This window comes from Glandiceps talaboti, chromosome 15 (assembly GCF_964340395.1).
Source record: "Glandiceps talaboti chromosome 15, keGlaTala1.1, whole genome shotgun sequence".
NCBI lineage: Eukaryota > Metazoa > Hemichordata > Enteropneusta > Spengelidae > Glandiceps > Glandiceps talaboti.
Genome location: NC_135563.1, coordinates 2608171 through 2628033, shown reverse-complemented (window position 1 = coordinate 2628033; position 19863 = coordinate 2608171). Strand labels below are relative to the sequence as shown.

General features: G+C 34.9%; 1 protein-coding gene across 3 annotated transcripts; it reads right to left on the bottom strand.

The window, feature by feature from the left end:
- Window positions 1–582: 582 nt before the first annotated feature.
- On the bottom strand, window positions 583–19801 carry LOC144446129 (alpha-centractin). 3 transcript variants are annotated; one of them, XM_078135841.1, is made up of 10 exons: window positions 19697–19801; window positions 19053–19117; window positions 16361–16475; window positions 14379–14465; window positions 13582–13706; window positions 12389–12605; window positions 11452–11544; window positions 8959–9195; window positions 7752–7792; window positions 583–3363 (listed from the first exon to the last, which is right to left on the bottom strand). In XM_078135841.1, exons 1-10 carry the CDS (start codon window positions 19742–19744, stop codon window positions 3261–3263), a joined length of 1131 nt encoding a protein of 376 aa, XP_077991967.1. In that variant the 5' UTR covers window positions 19745–19801; the 3' UTR covers window positions 583–3260. The 3 variants fall into 3 exon arrangements, with proteins under 3 accessions (XP_077991967.1, XP_077991968.1, XP_077991969.1); XM_078135842.1 differs by lacking the exons at window positions 19053–19117; window positions 19697–19801 and adding an exon at window positions 17847–17886; XM_078135843.1 differs by lacking the exons at window positions 19053–19117; window positions 19697–19801 and adding an exon at window positions 17705–17730.
- Between the last annotated feature and the right edge of the window lie 62 nt (window positions 19802–19863).

Genomic DNA, 19863 nt, shown 5'->3' with positions numbered 1-19863 from the left:
GTTTGATATTTTATGCCTCTAAAAATGTCCTCCTACACTGTCTTATTTTAATTTTTTCACATTTGGAGTTGTCTCCTTCCAATGCATCATTGTACCATATAATTTTATATCTCCACTGTAGTGTAGGTGACAGAAGGAGTGGCTAAAGTAATGCTTGAGTTTCAATTGGCGGGGCTTAACATTTTTTGAGAAGAGAGGGTGAGAGGAACTACACCATTTGTTGAACCGTAACTTTGTACATTTCCTAACTGTAGCTATGCAGACAAATTGAATGAGATAGTATCAAGATGACTGAATAAGTTCTATCTAAACTCGACCTGAAATATTTTGCTATCATTATATATGGTTTGTTTTCTCCTTGTCAAGCATTGTGAAAAAATGAAATCAACCTACTTACCAAATGTGATGGGTTAGGTTACCCGTTGACCAGCATATTTTTATTTTTTCTGACCTTACATATGATATTTAATTGCATGTGCTAAAATAGACATTATGTAAATTACATGCTAATTTATGTAAATTAGCACTTTTACGACCATGTACTACATGGAATACAGCAAGGGAAACAATACAAAAACTATACAATCAATTTATTGGAAGCACTTTATTGACAACCAATACACACACCTGACAATGTTTCTCTGAGTGTACCAAGTGTTTCTGTAGACTGTAAGATTCAACGTTACCGACATTCTTTACATCAGTCCTGTCTGTTATGCCCTGCAGTAGTAGAACAGATCTCACAACAAAATTACATGTAGTGGTAGAACAGATCTTACAACAAAGTCAAACAGTTATGTGTTTAAAGTACATGTATTATGATCATCTGTCACATAAAGGCGTGAATAATGAGGTCAAAGTTCAAAGTTCTCAATATGGATTACTACACAATTTACAAGGTAGAAATGCATAGCAACTTACAAAGTCTGGTCGCTGAAAGCGTAATTAAAGACAAAGTAATAGACAACGGCAACAGATGATTCTACTGCTCTTCTCTACCACTAGAGGGTGTACTTTATAGGCCTGACCCATTGCTTTCATAGAATGTCACCGGGATCAAATTCAATATTCTAATAAACTTCTCATTACACTAGTATTGGTTTGTCAGCTGTTTTGTGTATTTAGTTTAATTTGCTACATATTTCAGATCACTTATTTTCATTTCGGTCCATTTGGTTACCATGGTAACATGACCATTCAGACAACGAACCACTTCATACACTGTATAAGAAACATTACAATATGAATATCATCATGCAAATCATAATATACAGGGAGAACTTTCAACACTGAATTTTGTTGACATGATTGAAAATTGTCCATAAAATTTATATTAACAGATTCCTTTCAAACTGTGATTCTGAAATTAAAGGCACATCTCATGAAACAAAAAGAATTTTGCAAAATCATACTCAACAAAAATACAAACTTAGAGTTTATGCAAACTATACAAAAATAAAGCCCAAAGTTCAATTTAGAAAATAACAACAACGTAAAACATTGAGCTGAAATGTCAAAAATTTGGGATGAAAATACAAATAAATTATAAATTAACATTTCTGGAAAATGATAAAGATGACGACAGAAACAAAATATTGTGTACTTTCACCTATACATCCCTTCTCTCATTGGAAACTTGGAACTATCCAGTAGTTTTTGAATAATGGATCGGTCCATTTTCTTGAGAAAAGGGGTGTCTGCATGGTACCAAATGTAACATATCCCTCTTCTCAAAAGATGACAATTAATAAAATGTTTCACAAACGGTGTATTCCCAATGAAGAAACTCAAACAAGCTTCAGTTCTACGAACATTTACTTACAAAGTACAATTTTAAAATTACAACTACCTATCGGTTGATCTAGACACAATTTGCAGTGATAATTAAAGCTGATGGAAATAAGAATTTAAAATTGCAAAATAAAATCATCATTAAGACACTAAGTTATGCATAACATGTGCATAACATAAATAACTTACATATATGATTCCTATAAATGTGTTGTTGGCTCTTTCCCCCTGGAAATTGCACCATAAATTTGACTGTATGTATTAGTGACACAAAACAAGAAAAAAATATGTGCTTATATTCTAAATATTCTCCAAATTTCTACTATATTTTTACTGTAAAGATATCATATTCATATTTAATTCAATGCAGGGCAAAGTAATCAGACAATTGTATCATTCTGAACAAATCACTTAAAGTAAGTAACTGACACGGGTTTTGACTGAATTTGTATTTTTTTGGGTTACTTTGGAACCCCATCTTTATATAACATACTCCTTGTCATAAAGGTTTAGCATTACAGAGTTTGACAGCCAGATTTGTAGACAGAACCACATGACAGTTCACTTCAACATACACCATGTCAAAGGATAAATCCTACTTGTAGACAAGACATAGTTTAGGTGTTGGATGGATTGCAGTAAGATTAGATATTATATTGGTCAAGTTCACAGTCGATGTGGTCAGTTGAGTGCTTCATTTATTATGTCTATATGTCTGTGTGTTCAACTCTGAAATGCTATGTTTTGAATACATGGAGTAAATGTTGAAATCGGTATATTACATTCATGGTGGAAGTACTCTTGCCAAAGGACACCACATATCGCAAAGAAACTGTTAAACGAAAGATTCCTTCAAATTCTAGTCAGGGATGTTTAATAGAAAGACCTATTATTGTGTCCAATTTTACATGGCATACTTTTTAATTGTTTGCAAACACTAATGTAAACACTATTTTTCCTCCAAGACATTGTACTTATCTGCATATGGAAAATCAACCTTGCATCAATTACCATGTGCAAATCAGCCATTGACTGATTAGCATATGCAAATAAATATTCATTAGCATATTCAAATTTAGTCAAGCAGTAATGTGTATATGTAAGGTCAGCCATACACTGGTAGGCTGATTTACAAATGCAATATGATCAATGAACTAATTAAGCCTTATTATCTAAAACTGATTCTTTGGAGAAGATAACCCTCAGAGGAATGGAACAAAAACATCTTTGCAAGAGACCAGGCATTCTTTTCTTTCAGAAAACTTAATAAACATAATTTCTTTGCACAAACTCTATACAGCAAAACACAAGATGTTTTCATCAACAGTTTCACTTGTTATGTTTGAACTGTACAATCTGTTGTCGTTGGAAACCAATGTTTTTATCCCTAACCAAGACCTTTGACTTAGCCAGCATCTTGGCAGTCAGTAAACATTTAAAGTAGATGGAATGCTCTATGCTGAATGCTCTTAGAATGTTTTACGGTGAACTGCCTTGGCACCATCTTCATCATATTCTTTCTTTGAAACCCACATCTTCTTAAACGTGTCAAGAGAAGCTAAGATGGATCCACTACAATGAAAGACAAAATAAGATCAGTATAATTTGAAATGCTAATGTTAAAGCTGACAGAGGGTTACCAACATTATGTAACACCTTTGAAAATGAACAACAGATTTTAGAAAAAATATCAGTATATATCCTGGATAACATGACTGAAGTTAGAAAGCTGACTACTAGTATATAAATACAGAGTAGTGTTAAAGGGGCACAGACTGAGTTTATAAATACAGAGTAGTGTTAAAGGGGCACATGCTGAGTTTATAAATACAGAGTAGTGTTAAAGGGGCACAGGCTGAGTTTATAAATACAGAGTAGTGTTAAAGGGGCACATGCTGAGTTTATAAATACAGAGTAGTGTTAAAGGGGCACAGGCTGAGTTTATAAATACAGAGTAGTGTTAAAGGGGCACATGCTGAGTTTATAAATACAGAGTAGTGTTAAAGGGGCACAGGCTGAGTTTATAAATACAGAGTAGTGTTAAAGGGCACGTGCTGAGTTTATAAATACAGAGTAGTGTTAAAGGGGCACAGGCTGAGTTTATAAATACAGAGTAGTGTTAAAGGGGCACATGCTGAGTTTATAAATACAGAGTAGTGTTAAAGGGGCACAGGTTGAGTTTATAAATACAGAGTAGTGTTAAAGGGGCACAGGCTGAGTTTATAAATACAGAGTAGTGTTAAAGGGGCACAGGCTGAGTTTATAAATACAGAGTAGTGTTAAAGGGGCACATGCTGAGTTTATAAATACAGAGTAGTGTTAAAGGGGCACATGCTGAGTTTATAAATACAGAGTAGTGTTAAAGGGGCACAGGCTGAGTTTATAAATACAGAGTAGTGTTAAAGGGGCACAGGCTGAGTTTATAAATACAGAGTAGTGTTAAAGGGGCACAGGCTGAGTTTATAAATACAGAGTAGTGTTAAAGGGGCACATGCTGAGTTTATAAATACAGAGTAGTGTTAAAGGGGCACATGCTGAGTTTATAAATACAGAGTAGTGTTAAAGGGGCACATGCTGAGTTTATAAATACAGAGTAGTGTTAAAGGGGCACTTGCTGAGTTTATAAATACAGAGTAGTGTTAAAGGGGCACATGCTGAGTTTATAAATACAGAGTAGTGTTAAAGGGGCACAGGCTGAGTTTATAAATACAGAGTAGTGTTAAAGGGGCACAGGCTGAGTTTATAAATACAGAGTAGTGTTAAAGGGGCACATGCTGAGTTTATAAATACAGAGTAGTGTTAAAGGGGCACAGGCTGAGTTTATAAATACAGAGTAGTGTTAAAGGGGCACAGGCTGAGTTTATAAATACAGAGTAGTGTTAAAGGGGCACATGCTGAGTTTATAAATACAGAGTAGTGTTAAAGGGGCACAGGCTGAGTTTATAAATACAGAGTAGTGTTAAAGGGGCACATGTTGAGTTTATAAATACAGAGTAGTGTTAAAGGGGCACAGGCTGAGTTTATAAATACAGAGTAGTGTTAAAGGGGCACATGTTGAGTTTATAAATACAGAGTAGTGTTAAAGGGGCACAGGCTGAGTTTATAAATACAGAGTAGTGTTAAAGGGGCACAGGCTGAGTATATAAATACAGAGTAGTGTTAAAGGGGCACAGGCTGAGTTTATAAATACAGAGTAGTGTTAAAGGGGCACAGGCTGAGTTTATAAATACAGAGTAGTGTTAAAGGGGCACATGTTGAGTTTATAAATACAGAGTAGTGTTAAAGGGGCACAGGCTGAGTTTATAAATACAGAGTAGTGTTAAAGGGGCACAGGCTGAGTTTATAAATACAGAGTAGTGTTAAAGGGGCACAGGCTGAGTTTATAAATACAGAGTAGTGTTAAAGGGGCACGTGCTGAGTTTATAAATACAGAGTAGTGTTAAAGGGGCACAGGCTGAGTTTATAAATACAGAGTAGTGTTAAAGGGGCACAGGCTGAGTTTATAAATACAGAGTAGTGTTAAAGGGGCACAGGCTGAGTTTATAAATACAGAGTAGTGTTAAAGGGGCACATGTTGAGTTTATAAATACAGAGTAGTGTTAACCCTTTCACCACCGATTCCCGCTACAGCGGGAACGCTCTAGGGTGCCCACCGATTCCCTCTACAACGGGAACGCCAAAGGTCATTCAACTACTACGACGTTCAAACCGTTTAACGGCAGCTATTGCTGCAAAACTTGCTGCCATAACTAGTTCCACACATGCGTATTAGCCTTGTTTATATAGTCTGCCATTTTGAACACATGTTAGTGGATGGTTTTCTAGCACGATTGGAAAGACCAGCGATCGTAATTTTTGTGTGCGTTTTTCGCCAGAAAGATCGAATTTCAACAACGCGGAAGTAATTAACGGCTCACGTAGCATATCCTACGATGTCATTTTGACAACTGTCCTGAGAAATTTCAACTGAATTTTTACTCAAAAACATTGTTGAATACATCAGGTCAGTTGTGGGAACGGCATAGGCTTCAGAACTACCACGAGGGCCGAGTGATCTACCGGCGGGGAATTCACCGTTGCCGTAGTGAAAGTTGGCAAATTGCGTAACTTGTTGACCCGTAGCTTTCGCTCATACTATGGCCTTGGGGCCAGTATTTAGCTCCAAAAGTAATTATTTTGGTCATATTTCTTTGTGGTAATGTTCAATAATGAATAATACTCATACAAGTTCAATTTATACTGGTTAGTGGTACAATGTGGGCGGTAGATTACACACAATCTGAAGATTTTCCGATCACATTTTTGAATGCGTTTTTTAACGGTAAAATTCAAATTTCAACATGGCCACACCGAAAATTGTCCCCCCTAACATCGTTTGCGATGTAAATAACGGCTCTGTTCATGAAAAATTCTGTTTAATTTTGACTTTGATGGCATTTATGAATGAAAGGAGATGGCTGTGTGAACTCAATGTACTCAATGTGACGAAAACATTACCGCGGCGTGGGTTCAAATTACAGGCTGCATATATCTGTTGGTCGGTATGTGCGTCGGCAAATAAAGCCATTTTGCCCATCCGATTTTGGCGCTGATGCTACTGACTTACGGTCATTTTTTGCCGATTTCTGGCATGAATTGAGTAATAATTTTTTGTTGTTCTGCTAAATTATGAATTATATTTTCAAAAACCAACTTTTCAAAAGGTATCAAGGTGACAACTTTAGATATTTTAAGACTTTCATTGCCGGTGCGGCACCGTCTGTTGCGTCATAATCGGATTAGTGAGCCATTAATTAATTTCGTTCAAATTTTTACGACTCAAAATGTCATTTTCTGCCAAATTTTCGCCAATTTTGACAATTTAACCAGTAAAGAGAAGTTTTGTAGGAACATAAATGTTGGTATTTTGAATTTTATTTGTAATTTAAATATTTTGTTTATTTGTGATATGTCAATAAATAAATGACTTGTGTTAGTTTTATTCATATTTTATTACTTTAATTCATATTTCGGTTGTGTTTGTTGAATTTGAATGCATGTATTTGCAAGTGTGATGTAGAGAATTTATTTTCCAATGAAATGATACCTCATTTTTTAAAAATGAGCAAGTATTTTTATATCAATTTGATTACATAACACTCACGCTCACCTGGTGGTCAGTGAGGGGGGTGGTGGAGAACAAACATTCCCAGGGGGCAATTGGTGGTGAAAAGGTTAAAGGGGCACATGCTGAGTTTATAAATACAGAGTAGTGTTAAAGGGGCACAGGCTGAGTTTATATGTTTTGAGTTGAGATTTATGCTGCGCATTTAAAAACCACTCGTACCACATACTTATAAAGCACACTTAACCATCACTCACAAATGATTGAACTCAAACCTGGTATTAAGATATAACATATAAACGATCCGATGAGGTAATTTGACTTAATTGTTTTGTACTATAAAAAAATGTTGAGGAATCCATATTAGGCAATCAACTGTTTCAACAATGCCAGAAGATAATTTTAATGTCATAGAAGGCATGCACTGACATCAACATTATGGTTTAAGTTTTTATTGCAAGTATTGTCACTTGAGTATAAACGTTAAACAGTTTATAACCTCAGCAGGTGCCACTTGAATTAACTACTATGTGTTTTCATACATTCTGTAAACACTACGTATGATTACCTGAATAAACAATCAGTATAGAAATTACAGAGTGAAAGAATTCAAAATTCACAAATAATGTCAATTAGATGAATTATCAAAGCATTGAATACTGGTACTTAGGGGAGGCACAATGCTTTTAGCCATGGTCAGAAATTGCAGATACAATTTGTACAGCCAATACTGCCACCTTGTAAGAGAGTGTGAACTTCAAGACTGAGGGGTAAACAGTCCTAAGTTTTGCCAAAATGCTAATTTACTAATATACTTGTTTGCATGGAACAAGATAACATCACACTGACTACTTACCCAATCCAAGTTGAATAAAGTCTCTCTTGAGGTGCTGATATCTGTGAGGGAAAAAAATGAAATTTACATTAATTATACATGTATGTTATCAAATTTATAAACAGATTTGGTTTGATGTAAGTGGTTTATATGCTTGGTGCCATCATTAGAGTGGCTGCACTTAATTCTATGTTTCTAATAACCTCTATTCCTGCAATCTGACAAAAACAATTTTAAATGATGCCCTCTATGGCAGATTAGGAAAAAATCACATCATCACTGATTGCAAGATGGTGACTCCCTTAACATATCTGAGAAAAAATTATCATTTATTACTGAAATTAGGGAACTTTAATAAAACACATGCTTCTCAACTTCCTTCTAACTTTAATTGTTATTTCTGTTAAAATACGATTATGAAATAAAAGTATCACCAACATGTACACATATACTTACTCTTTTTTTTAACCAACCGACCAACCCATAATTTTTAAGGTGTTACTATGTGAATCATGGAATTAAGTAAGGGCATCCTATAACAATACAAAGCATTCCTAATTTAAACAGATCATACAACATTAGTTATACTCCTCTCTGACCCTTCCCCATTGTTTCAACTGTGCTCTCTATTTCATTTAGTGGACTCTTTTTCAGTTAATGCAACACTTTTACACAAAGAAAGTGTCTGCATACTTTAATCCATGACAGGAACTGTCCGCTAACACATTAAACTCATGAAAGAAACAGTCCACAGCTTGTTAATCATTTCTATGGCACTGTCCCCACCTTGTCACTGTTACAATGCAACCAACACATGCTGCCCTGCCTAACACCATGTGCTGCCATGCCTAATTCTGCACCATTTTGTAAAGTGTGTGTAAAAAATCAATCGAACTTACTTTGGTGGGTCTCGAACACAGTACCTCTAGTTCTTTACCTACCTCTCCAAAGACATGCTCTGTAACCAACTTCACTACAAAGTGACTTGTGTAGAAAGCAGGTCTCCATATAGAAGGTGTTCATTGACTTGACAATGCGTATGTGCACCAGGGTTAAACGGGTGGGTAAAACAGAAACGCTGCTTGATTTTGGGCTGTCATTTTGTTACAAAACAAGTAGCATGCAGTAAAAAATGTTACAATCCTATTGTAAGCAACTTTAAATATTCCATGGATTTCACATTAGTTAATAATTACAGGGGTACACACGTTCTTCACCAGACACTCACCCTAATTTTGACATCTTTGGGTGCTAGCTTTTTAACTTCACTGAGTAGTCTGTCACCAAAACCTTTGAAGAGTGTGGACCCTCCTGATAAGACGATATTAGAAAAGAGTGTACGTCTCAGGTCCATGTCTGACTTCTGAATAGCAAATGATAACACTTCATGGAGACCTTCACATTCTTCACCTATAAGGTCTGGTCTGAACAGGAGTTCTGGAGCACGGAATCTAGCTGGTCCAACCTAGTAAATTTACCAAAATATAGGATTCACAACTCTAAAACATATCTTTAACAGCATGCATAATATTTGACTTTGACAAGACTAAATCTGAAGGATTATTGACTTATTAAAGTGGCACAAACAGATTTATATGACATTACAATTGTCTTCTGGCATTGTTAGAACTGTTGATTGTACAGTACAGATTTATATGACATTACAATTGTCATCTGGCATTGTTAGAACTGTTGATTGCATAGTACAGATTTATATGACATTACAATTGTCTTCTGGCATTGTTAGAACTGTTGATAGCAGAGTACAGATTTATATGACATTACAATTGTCATCTGGCATTGTTAGAACTGTTGATAGCACAGTACAGATTTATATGACATTACAATTGTCTTCTGGCATTGTTAGAACTGTTGATAGCATAGTACAGATTTATATGACATTACAATTGTCATCTGGCATTGTTAGAACTGTTGATTGCATAGTACAGATTTATATGACATTACAATTGTCATCTGGCATTGTTAGAACTGTTGATTGCACAGTACAGATTTATATGACATTACAATTGTCTTCTGGCATTGTTAGAACTGTTGATTGCACAGTACAGATTTATATGACATTACAATTGTCTTCTGGCATTGTTAGAACTGTTGATTGTACAGTACAGATTTATATGACATTACAATTGTCTTCTGGCATTGTTAGAACTGTTGATTGCACAGTACAGATTTATATGACATTACAATTGTCTTCTGGCATTGTTAGAACTGTTGATTGCACAGTACAGATTTATATGACATTACAATTGTCATCTGGCATTGTTAGAACTGTTGATAGCACAGTACAGATTTATATGACATTACAATTGTCTTCTGGCATTGTTAGAACAGTTGATTGTACAGTACAGATTTATATGACATTACAATTGTCATCTGGCATTGTTAGAACTGTTGATAGCACAGTACAGATTTATATGACATTACAATTGTCTTCTGGCATTGTTAGAACAGTTGATTGTACAGTACAGATTTATATGACATTACAATTGTCTTCTGGCATTGTTAGAACTGTTGATTGTACAGTACAGATTTATATGACATTATTACAATTGTCATCTGGCATTGTTAGAACTGTTGATAGCATAGTACAGATTTATATGACATTACAATTGTCATCTGGCATTGTTAGAACTGTTGATTGCATAGTACAGATTTATATGACATTACAATTGTCATCTGGCATTGTTAGAACTGTTGATTGCATAGTACAGATTTATATGACATTACAATTGTCATCTGGCATTGTTAGAACTGTTGATTGCACAGTACAGATTTATATGACATTACAATTGTCTTCTGGCATTGTTAGAACTGTTGATTGCACAGTACAGATTTATATGACATTACAATTGTCATCTGGCATTGTTAGAACTGTTGATTGCATAGTACAGATTTATATGACATTACAATTGTCATCTGGCATTGTTAGAACTGTTGATTGCACAGTACAGATTTATATGACATTACAATTGTCATCTGGCATTGTTAGAACTGTTGATTGCACAGTACAGATTTATATGACATTACAATTGTCTTCTGGCATTGTTAGAACTGTTGATAGCACAGTACAGATTTATATGACATTACAATTGTCATCTGGCATTGTTAGAACTGTTGATTGCACAGTACAGATTTATATGACATTACAATTGTCATCTGGCATTGTTAGAACTGTTGATTGCACAGTACAGATTTATATGACATTACAATTGTCATCTGGCATTGTTAGAACTGTTGATTGCACAGTACAGATTTATATGACATTACAATTGTCATCTGGCATTGTTAGAACTGTTGATTGCACAGTACAGATTTATATGACATTACAATTGTCATCTGGCATTGTTAGAACTGTTGATTGCACAGTACAGATTTATATGACATTACAATTGTCTTCTGGCATTGTTAGAACTGTTGATTGCACAGTACAGATTTATATGACATTACAATTGTCATCTGGCATTGTTAGAACTGTTGATTGCATAGTACAGATTTATATGACATTACAATTGTCATCTGGCATTGTTAGAACTGTTGATTGCACAGTACAGATTTATATGAACTTTTATGACTGGTACTAATACTTGATTTTCTTCACTGTTATGTTCATTTCCACTAAACATGAATCAAGTTTAGTGTCTGCAATTGATTCATAATTCACATTTCACCCTGATAGTAGTAGATAATGTGTTATTCTTACCTCTAATGTACTTCCGTCTGGCAGTGTGTAAGGTGTCTTTTCAACTTCTGTGGTTTCCTCTTTTTGTGGGTTAAGGGCTAAATAACATGCTCTCTACAAAAACAATAAATTTACACTCATAAGTTTCAAGCTTTTTATAATAAAAGTTGTATTTTCTGTATGGTAATAATCACTTTCACAAAAATATTAATTGTAATATTTTCTTTGTAGTGTTGATGGGATTATCAATAAACCTAGGCTACAACAAGCCTTGTCACACAAAACTACTGTCAATGACAATGTATACAACTGATATCCAATGCTGACATACACATGCAGTGAGGGAAACACACCTCAAACATGAAAACACCCCTACAGGAAAAAATAATGGAACATCCCATGGACTTTAGCCAAGTGATTATGTAAAATTATATAATCATACCTTATGGAATTCCATCGTAAAGGAACGACTATTTTGACAGAAAAATCACTCTTTTGGACGTAAATTGAAAACCACTGATTGGATCACTTTCATTTGACTAATTGTTCAAAATTTGAAATCAATCGATCCAGCGGTTTTTCACTCTAAGGTGTTCACACACACACACACACACACACACACACACACACACACACACACACACACACACATGCAGACACACATACACACACACACACACACACACACACACACACACACAATGTGATGCCTATAGCATGGTGAACCTCAGTTCAGTTGTGCTAAATATGACAAATAACATGAACACTTCTGTCACTTAGTATTTTCAAGTCAGATAAAAACAGTGTACCCGTAATTTATACAGAGGTATATTTTTTTGAAACATGTATATAAATCATTAATTCAAGATAAATGTAGGGTATTTAAGTGATGCAAGGGCTGACCAGAACCAATTCCCCCTTTTTTTTTGGCCTAACTAGCATAATTACACAACATTACCTCCTTAATAGTTCTGACAATTTCTTGCTCTGCTGATGTGTGGAAATTATAACCTTCTTTTCTTAGAAGAAGTTTTAAGTATCGTGTAACATCTCTGCCGGCAATGTCTACTCTCATGATAGAGTGTGGCAATGCAAAACCTTCATAAATAGGTACAGCATGGGTAACACCATCACCAGAGTCAAGTACTACTCCTGTAGTACGACCAGTGGCATAACTGTAAAAAGTTCATTACACATTATTTAGAAAAGTAATAACATGAATTGGTACAACATAGACCATAATTTAAAGGGTAAAACTAGTCATATTTATTATTGTATTGATTACTGCTATCAACTTGCATGTAATTTTGGTTGTAAAATAGCACCTTGGTAACTTAGTCAGCTTTGGAATCTTTTAAGAAAGCCCTACTGCACTTGACATGTGTTCAGTCTTGACACTTTGTTTGTTTGTTAAGACAAAAACACTGTGGTAAATGTGATGTCATCATCAGCAGTTTTCCCATAAACCTTTGCAGGAGTGTTAAGACAAAGACACTGGTAAATGTGATGTCATCATCAGAGGTTTCGCCATAAACCTTTACAAGAAATGCCAAAAATGGCAGAACACATGTCAAGTGAAGTAGGGCTTCATTAGGTTAATTATATCCTCTACTTATTGTTTTTATTCACACTAGGAGTTCCTCACAATGAGTTTTCATACAACACTAAACAAAGATACATCACATAATTATGTAGATATCCATTCAGGCTTGGGACTACATAGGTAAAGGGTTTTGTTGCACACATAACAGGGTTTTGTTGCATGCTTAGGTAGTGTTTTGATGCACACCTAGCAGACCATAGTTGCATGCTCGCTTTCACATCACTGTAGAACTGTTCAGTATTTCCCTGTCAACCAACAGTCCATTACAGAATCACCCAGGCCGAGAAACATGTATAGAATACGATACCATAGTACATCATGTGCTTTCCTACACTTTAAACACATGTGAACTTAGTATGAGAGAAGTAATGTGAATTTATTAACATATAGAATTCACTTTAAAAGTTGTTTTATTTGCAAATTTGGGTTTGTAGATTTTTTTGACATTTGTGGGACATGATGGAGGTGAAACACAATTGATTTCTACTCATAGACTAAGCATAGCTTGCATGGATATAAATAAGGCTGGTTCATTGATTTCTACTCACAGACTAAGCACAGCTTGCATGGATATAAATAAGGCTGGTACATTAAAAGTTTCAAAGAATACTTCAGCTGCTTTCTCTCTGTTTTTCTTGGGATTAAGAGGAGCCTCTGTAAGTAGGACTGGATGCTGTAAAATACAATGAATATAATTAGAAATAGAAATGTCAATTCCTTGGACTAAGTCTACAATACTCTACTACTAATATTGAATTGAGCACTGTTCTCTCCAGTGAGGTATTCATCCACACACACACACACACACACACACACACACACACACACACACACACGCGCGCACACACACACACACGCGCACGCACGCACACACACACACACACACACACACACAAATATATTCATTCCACACATACAGATAATACACACATGCAAACAACACACAGACACAATCCTGTGTATAATTTTGAATAATGGTTCATTTTAGCCAACACCTGTAAGGTATACAGTATTTCGTTTCGATAACTGCTCCAAACTACAACCCATTACACCAAAGAAAAGTGTTTTCTGTATTTACCAGAATCATTTACAGCATCTATATCAAGTGTAAAAGTATACTGTTTCATTTGCTAATTGACCACATTAGAAAGGTCACATGCTTAGCTTGTAAATAAACCAATTGAAAAAGTATACTTTTACACTTGATATGAATCCTACGGAGTGTAGCACATAGAGACAGTGCTTTACTTCAATATTGTCAAAGATAACAGAATACATGTAGAATGTAGTTAATAGCTCTGTAGCACATATGACATAGCAAACAACCAATGCTTTGTCTTCTTACCTCTTCTGAAAATGTTTGAAGTTGGTCTTTGGAATAGATGTATTGCCAAATTCTCTCCATATCATTCCAATCTTTGATTACACCATGCTGTGAGAAATACATGTTTGTACAGAATTTAGGATCAAATCATACAATGATTACACCATGCTGTGCGAAATACATGTTTGTACAGAATTTAGGATCAAATCATAAATAAATGTAAATATCACATGCATAAAAATATCAACTTTTGATCTGTACATTTACAAATTACAATGTATAATATTTACCATATGAGTCAAAGGCAGTTATTATTCCGATTCCTTGACAATAAAGACCTTAAGTATTTAGTGCACACTGTGGTTATGCCTTAACAATATTGGAGATGATTTGGTGTTTTCTTAATGGGAACAATAGATCTCTGACATGATTTTCCAGACACAGAATGATCAGCCGTGATTAAGATATAATTTAAAGTGAACTGATACTGTTGTAAAACACAGCCATAGAATACAAATTTAGGCTAAAATTGTTTCATTTCTAACAATATTGATCACTTTCACTCACTATTACAAGCACAGTGGTGTTTTAAAGTTGTCGGCAAAAGACCACTCAAACTGAAAGTGATGTCATAATCCTTTCTGAGTGACCCCAGTGTTTATACATACATGTATAGGGATGGTCAAATCTTTATGTTGTTAGTAAGGGAAGTAACAGGTCACAATGGCAGATTAACAACTTTTGAACCTGAATATCACACTATCTGGATGACAATTCAACAGATTGGGATTTAGAGAGTGAATCTCTGACAATCAATTTGAGCAAGTGACCTGGTGACAATTCGCAATCATTCACGACTGATCGGTACAACATGATGCATGTATTGAAGTGGTCACTGCAGGTGTACTCATTGCAAAGTGAACTAAAACTAAGAATGTAGATGTTGCCATGAAATGGATGTGATTGCTGGCCAAACAGAAAGTGTCAAATGTTTACCTCAAAGTTCAAGAACAGTTTGGAATCAAGGACATGCTATCACTGATTTCATTGCAATGGATATATGTATTGGGATGATCTTTTCACTCTTTTTACCTTATACAAATTGTTTTCAATATTGATTTTAGACACATAAATTGTATGATGGCATACAGGCATTTATACTTTGGATTCACCGAGGTGAATTACTTGCATTTAGCCATGTGTGATATCTGGCTATGCTGTCAGAATGATAAGAACGTGGTTCCCTGACATCAATGCTAAATATCTCAGTTACAAAAAAATATATCAATTGATTCCCCATTCACTTTTTACCCTATTTACATATTGTTGTTTTACTGATAGTGATACAATAAACTTTGGTGAAAATATTAAGTAGTTATTGTTCTGTGTGGTTATTTCTACCTATGAAGACAAACATTAGTAATTTTATTAGAAATATAAAACTTTCTCCTGCTTTCCAACACTGGTACTATTTGTGTTTGTTCAGCAGTATCAGTCACTCGGGATTTGGCCTTTTAGTTTGCTTTCATTGCAAGAAACAGAGATGATTTTATTTTTGAAGCTGTACACATGACTTGGCCATATACCTAGTACGTATTCTCAGTGAATGCAACATATTCAGAAAGGCTGGCTATGTTGTGACGTCAGTTCTGGTTTGTTTAAGTGATCTTTGGCCGACAACTTTACAACGCCACTGTTCTACTCAGTGAGTGAAAGCCAACAAAATTGTTGGAGCCAGGACGTAGAATGAATTTTTACTCGACATCCGTGTTTTACAAGAGTGTCAGTTCTCTTTGATAATTATGTCTGGGATTCAGATTAGCAGTACATAATAGTATATTCAAAGAAATTTTGGAATATTTGAATATTTTGCCCGTGGTAATTCTTAAATGCATAAAGACAACATAATACCCATTTCAATTATTCCATACAATTACAAAATTGTCAAAGGTGAAAAGAGAGTTTGATAAACTTACAATACATGATAACCAGGATCAACTTACCTCCATTGGATGTTTAATACTTAGTAATCCTCTGTGTTCCTCTGCTTTGGGTCCAATGAAGATATCACCCTCAAGAGCACCTGCCATAACACGGATATGTTTAGGTCTGCCAACACTGCAAATAAGTACACAAAACATCAAGGGACGAAAAACTGTCAACACTAAATTCATAACATCTATGTTAAAAAATAAATAAATAAATAAATAAAACAATTTTTCATCTTCTTAGAGCATAATATCACATTATTCACTGTACACAATGAAAACAATTAGTCTCCTGTTGTGAATGCTGAATAAACATGTTTTATCAGACTTGTTTTCCAATGTAATCAAAAGATATCATATAATCTGGCTGTTGTAAATTGCAAACAATACATGATATAAATCAACATCAAATCAAATCCACTGCAATGACACATAAATGTAACCATAAAAAACATTCATTACCAAATAGTTGATTTACCAGTTCCAAGACGCATTGTGTGAGATGCTGTCACTTATCATTCTAATTATACAGCGTCTCTGAACTCTACATCGTAGTGGAAACTGGCACTTTATAAATTCAATGATTGACTGAGATGAAATGATGGAAAGACATGTCAACTTTTGTAAGGATTATTTTGTCTCTCTTATGTCTGAAATAACATTTTTATTGTTTTCATCATTTTCACCAAATTCACATGAAGCCAACTCTCAGAACACTCTGACCATCTGCCAAATGTTTACTGCTGGATCCAAGTACAAACATTACTAACTATTGTTATAATGGTGGTTGTGCGTTCTAACATGCTGCACCCCGTCTATGGAATGCACTACACCATTCGATGTACGACAAAAACCAACAGCTAATGCCTTCAAAAAGAACCTATCTATTCTCTGAACATTCAGCGTCTCAGAACTCTACATTGTTGTGGAAACTGGCACTTTATAAATTTGCTGATTGACTGATGATGACACGATGTAAAGACATGTTGATCTCTTTAATTGTGAGTGATTTTTATAGAACAAAGACTAAACACCATCAATGGCAGAGAAGGATTTTTACAGATAATCCCAGGATATGGTCAGGTGACAACTATCCCCTGAGCAGAATGTGCAAACCCTTTTGCACATACAGAAAATATGGACACAGAAACTATGCATCTTGGAAGCAACAACAGGTCTTTACAGCCTGGTTATTTACAATCAATTACAAGGACAAAACAATGTCATAGGTAGACAAAACATCGGTTTTTTGTTCACTTCAATGTCAATATTTATACTTTGAGAAGCAACAGAAATATGTGTTTAGATGCAATCAGCTTCTGTATGCACTTTGATTACTACCACTGGCACTGTACTTACTAATTTGAGAAGTGATATTTGGGTATTTGATCCCCAGCAAAACCAGCTTTGATTACTACCAATGTACTTACTAATTTGAGAAGTGATATTTGGGTATTTGATCCCCAGCAAAACCAGCTTTGATTACTACCACTGTACTTACTAATTTGAGAAGTGATATTTGGGTATTTGATCACCAGCAAAACCAGCTTTGATTACTACCAATGTACTTACTAATTTGAGAAGTGATATTTGGGTATTTGATCCCCAGCAAAACCAGCTTTGATTACTACCAATGTACTTACTAATTTGAGAAGTGATATTTGGGTATTTGATCCCCAGCAAAACCAGCTTTGATTACTACCAATGTACTTACTAATTTGAGAAGTGATATTTGGGTATTTGATCCCCAGCAAAACCAGCTTTGATTACTACCACTGTACTTACTAATTTGAGAAGTGATATTTGGGTATTTGATCCCCAGCAAAACCAGCTTTGATTACTACCACTGTACTTACTAATTTGAGAAGTGATATTTGGGTATTTGATCACCAGCAAAACCAGCTTTGATTACTACCAATGTACTTACTAATTTGAGAAGTGATATTTGGGTATTTGATCCCCAGCAAAACCAGCTTTGATTACTACCAATGTACTTACTAATTTGAGAAGTGATATTTGGGTATTTGATCCCCAGCAAAACCAGCTTTGATTACTACCACTGTACTTACTAATTTGAGAAGTGATATTTGGGTATTTGATCCCCAGCAAAACCAGCTTTGATTACTACCAATGTACTTACTAATTTGAGAAGTGATATTTGGGTATTTGATCACCAGCAAAACCAGCTGTGATTACTACCACTGTACTTACTAATTTGAGAAGTTATATTTGGGTATTTGATCACCAGCAAAACCAGCTTTGATTACTACCAATGTACTTACTAATTTGAGAAGTGATATTTGGGTATTTGATCACCAGCAAAACCAGCTTTGATTACTACCACTGTACTTACTAATTTGAGAAGTGATATTTGGGTATTTGATCACCAGCAAAACCAGCTTTGATTACTACCAATGTACTTACTAATTTGAGAAGTGATATTTGGGTATTTGATCCCTAGCAAAACCAGCTGTGATTACTACCACTGTACTTACTAATTTGAGAAGTGATATTTGGTATTTGATCACCAGCAAAACCAGCTTTGATTACTACCAATGTACTTACTAATTTGAGAAGTGATATTTGGGTATTTGATCCCCAGCAAAACCAGCTTTGATTACTACCAATGTACTTACTAATTTGAGAAGTGATATTTGGGTATTTGATCCCCAGCAAAACCAGCTTTGATTACTACCACTGTACTTACTAATTTGAGAAGTGATATTTGGGTATTTGATCACCAGCAAAACCAGCTTTAATCACTCCAGATCCCTACAATTTACAAAACAAATAAAATTAGTTCTTGATGACATGCACACTGTACATAGTCGTTTTTATGATGCATCTTTATCATGTTAGGGGTAATAAAGTATTAAAAACTACTTTACACAGCAATGTTATATTTAAGAGAGTGAAAAGTATAAAAAAAAATGATATAACGTGATATCACATTATCAAAATGATTTAAATTAGGGTTAGGGATTTCTACGTCTAATGTCAACACAATTTGAATCTTGTCTTTGCCTGATACGTTATATGTTTCGCTTATTAAAAGACCGTCTTTGAGTGTGCATTATATTTCAGTACTTTAACAGGAAACCATGTTCAATTTACATATATATATACAGTTGTAATGCTTTCATATTACACTTTTCTAAATCGAAAATTTCTATGGAAACACCCACGTCAGGCGCGGCATCGACTGCGTGTTATCGTGTCTGCTGGGTATCATTTACAAATTGAATTCTATATATTTTTAAAATTGCTATTCAGTGATTATCACCAAAGATGTGTGATTTTTTTTCTTGGTCCTATCGACAAACCTTGATGATAAGTACCAAATTTACTTACATTGTCGATCACGACCGGCTGGTTTGCAATGACATCGTACGGTTCCATTTTGGGAAGGTATTATGTTTAACTTTCGTCGATGAAGTACGCATGCGCAATTTAATGATGTCATCTTTGTTAGTTCGGGAAGAACAGAATGCCGGGAAAAGGGTATGCATAGTTTTATT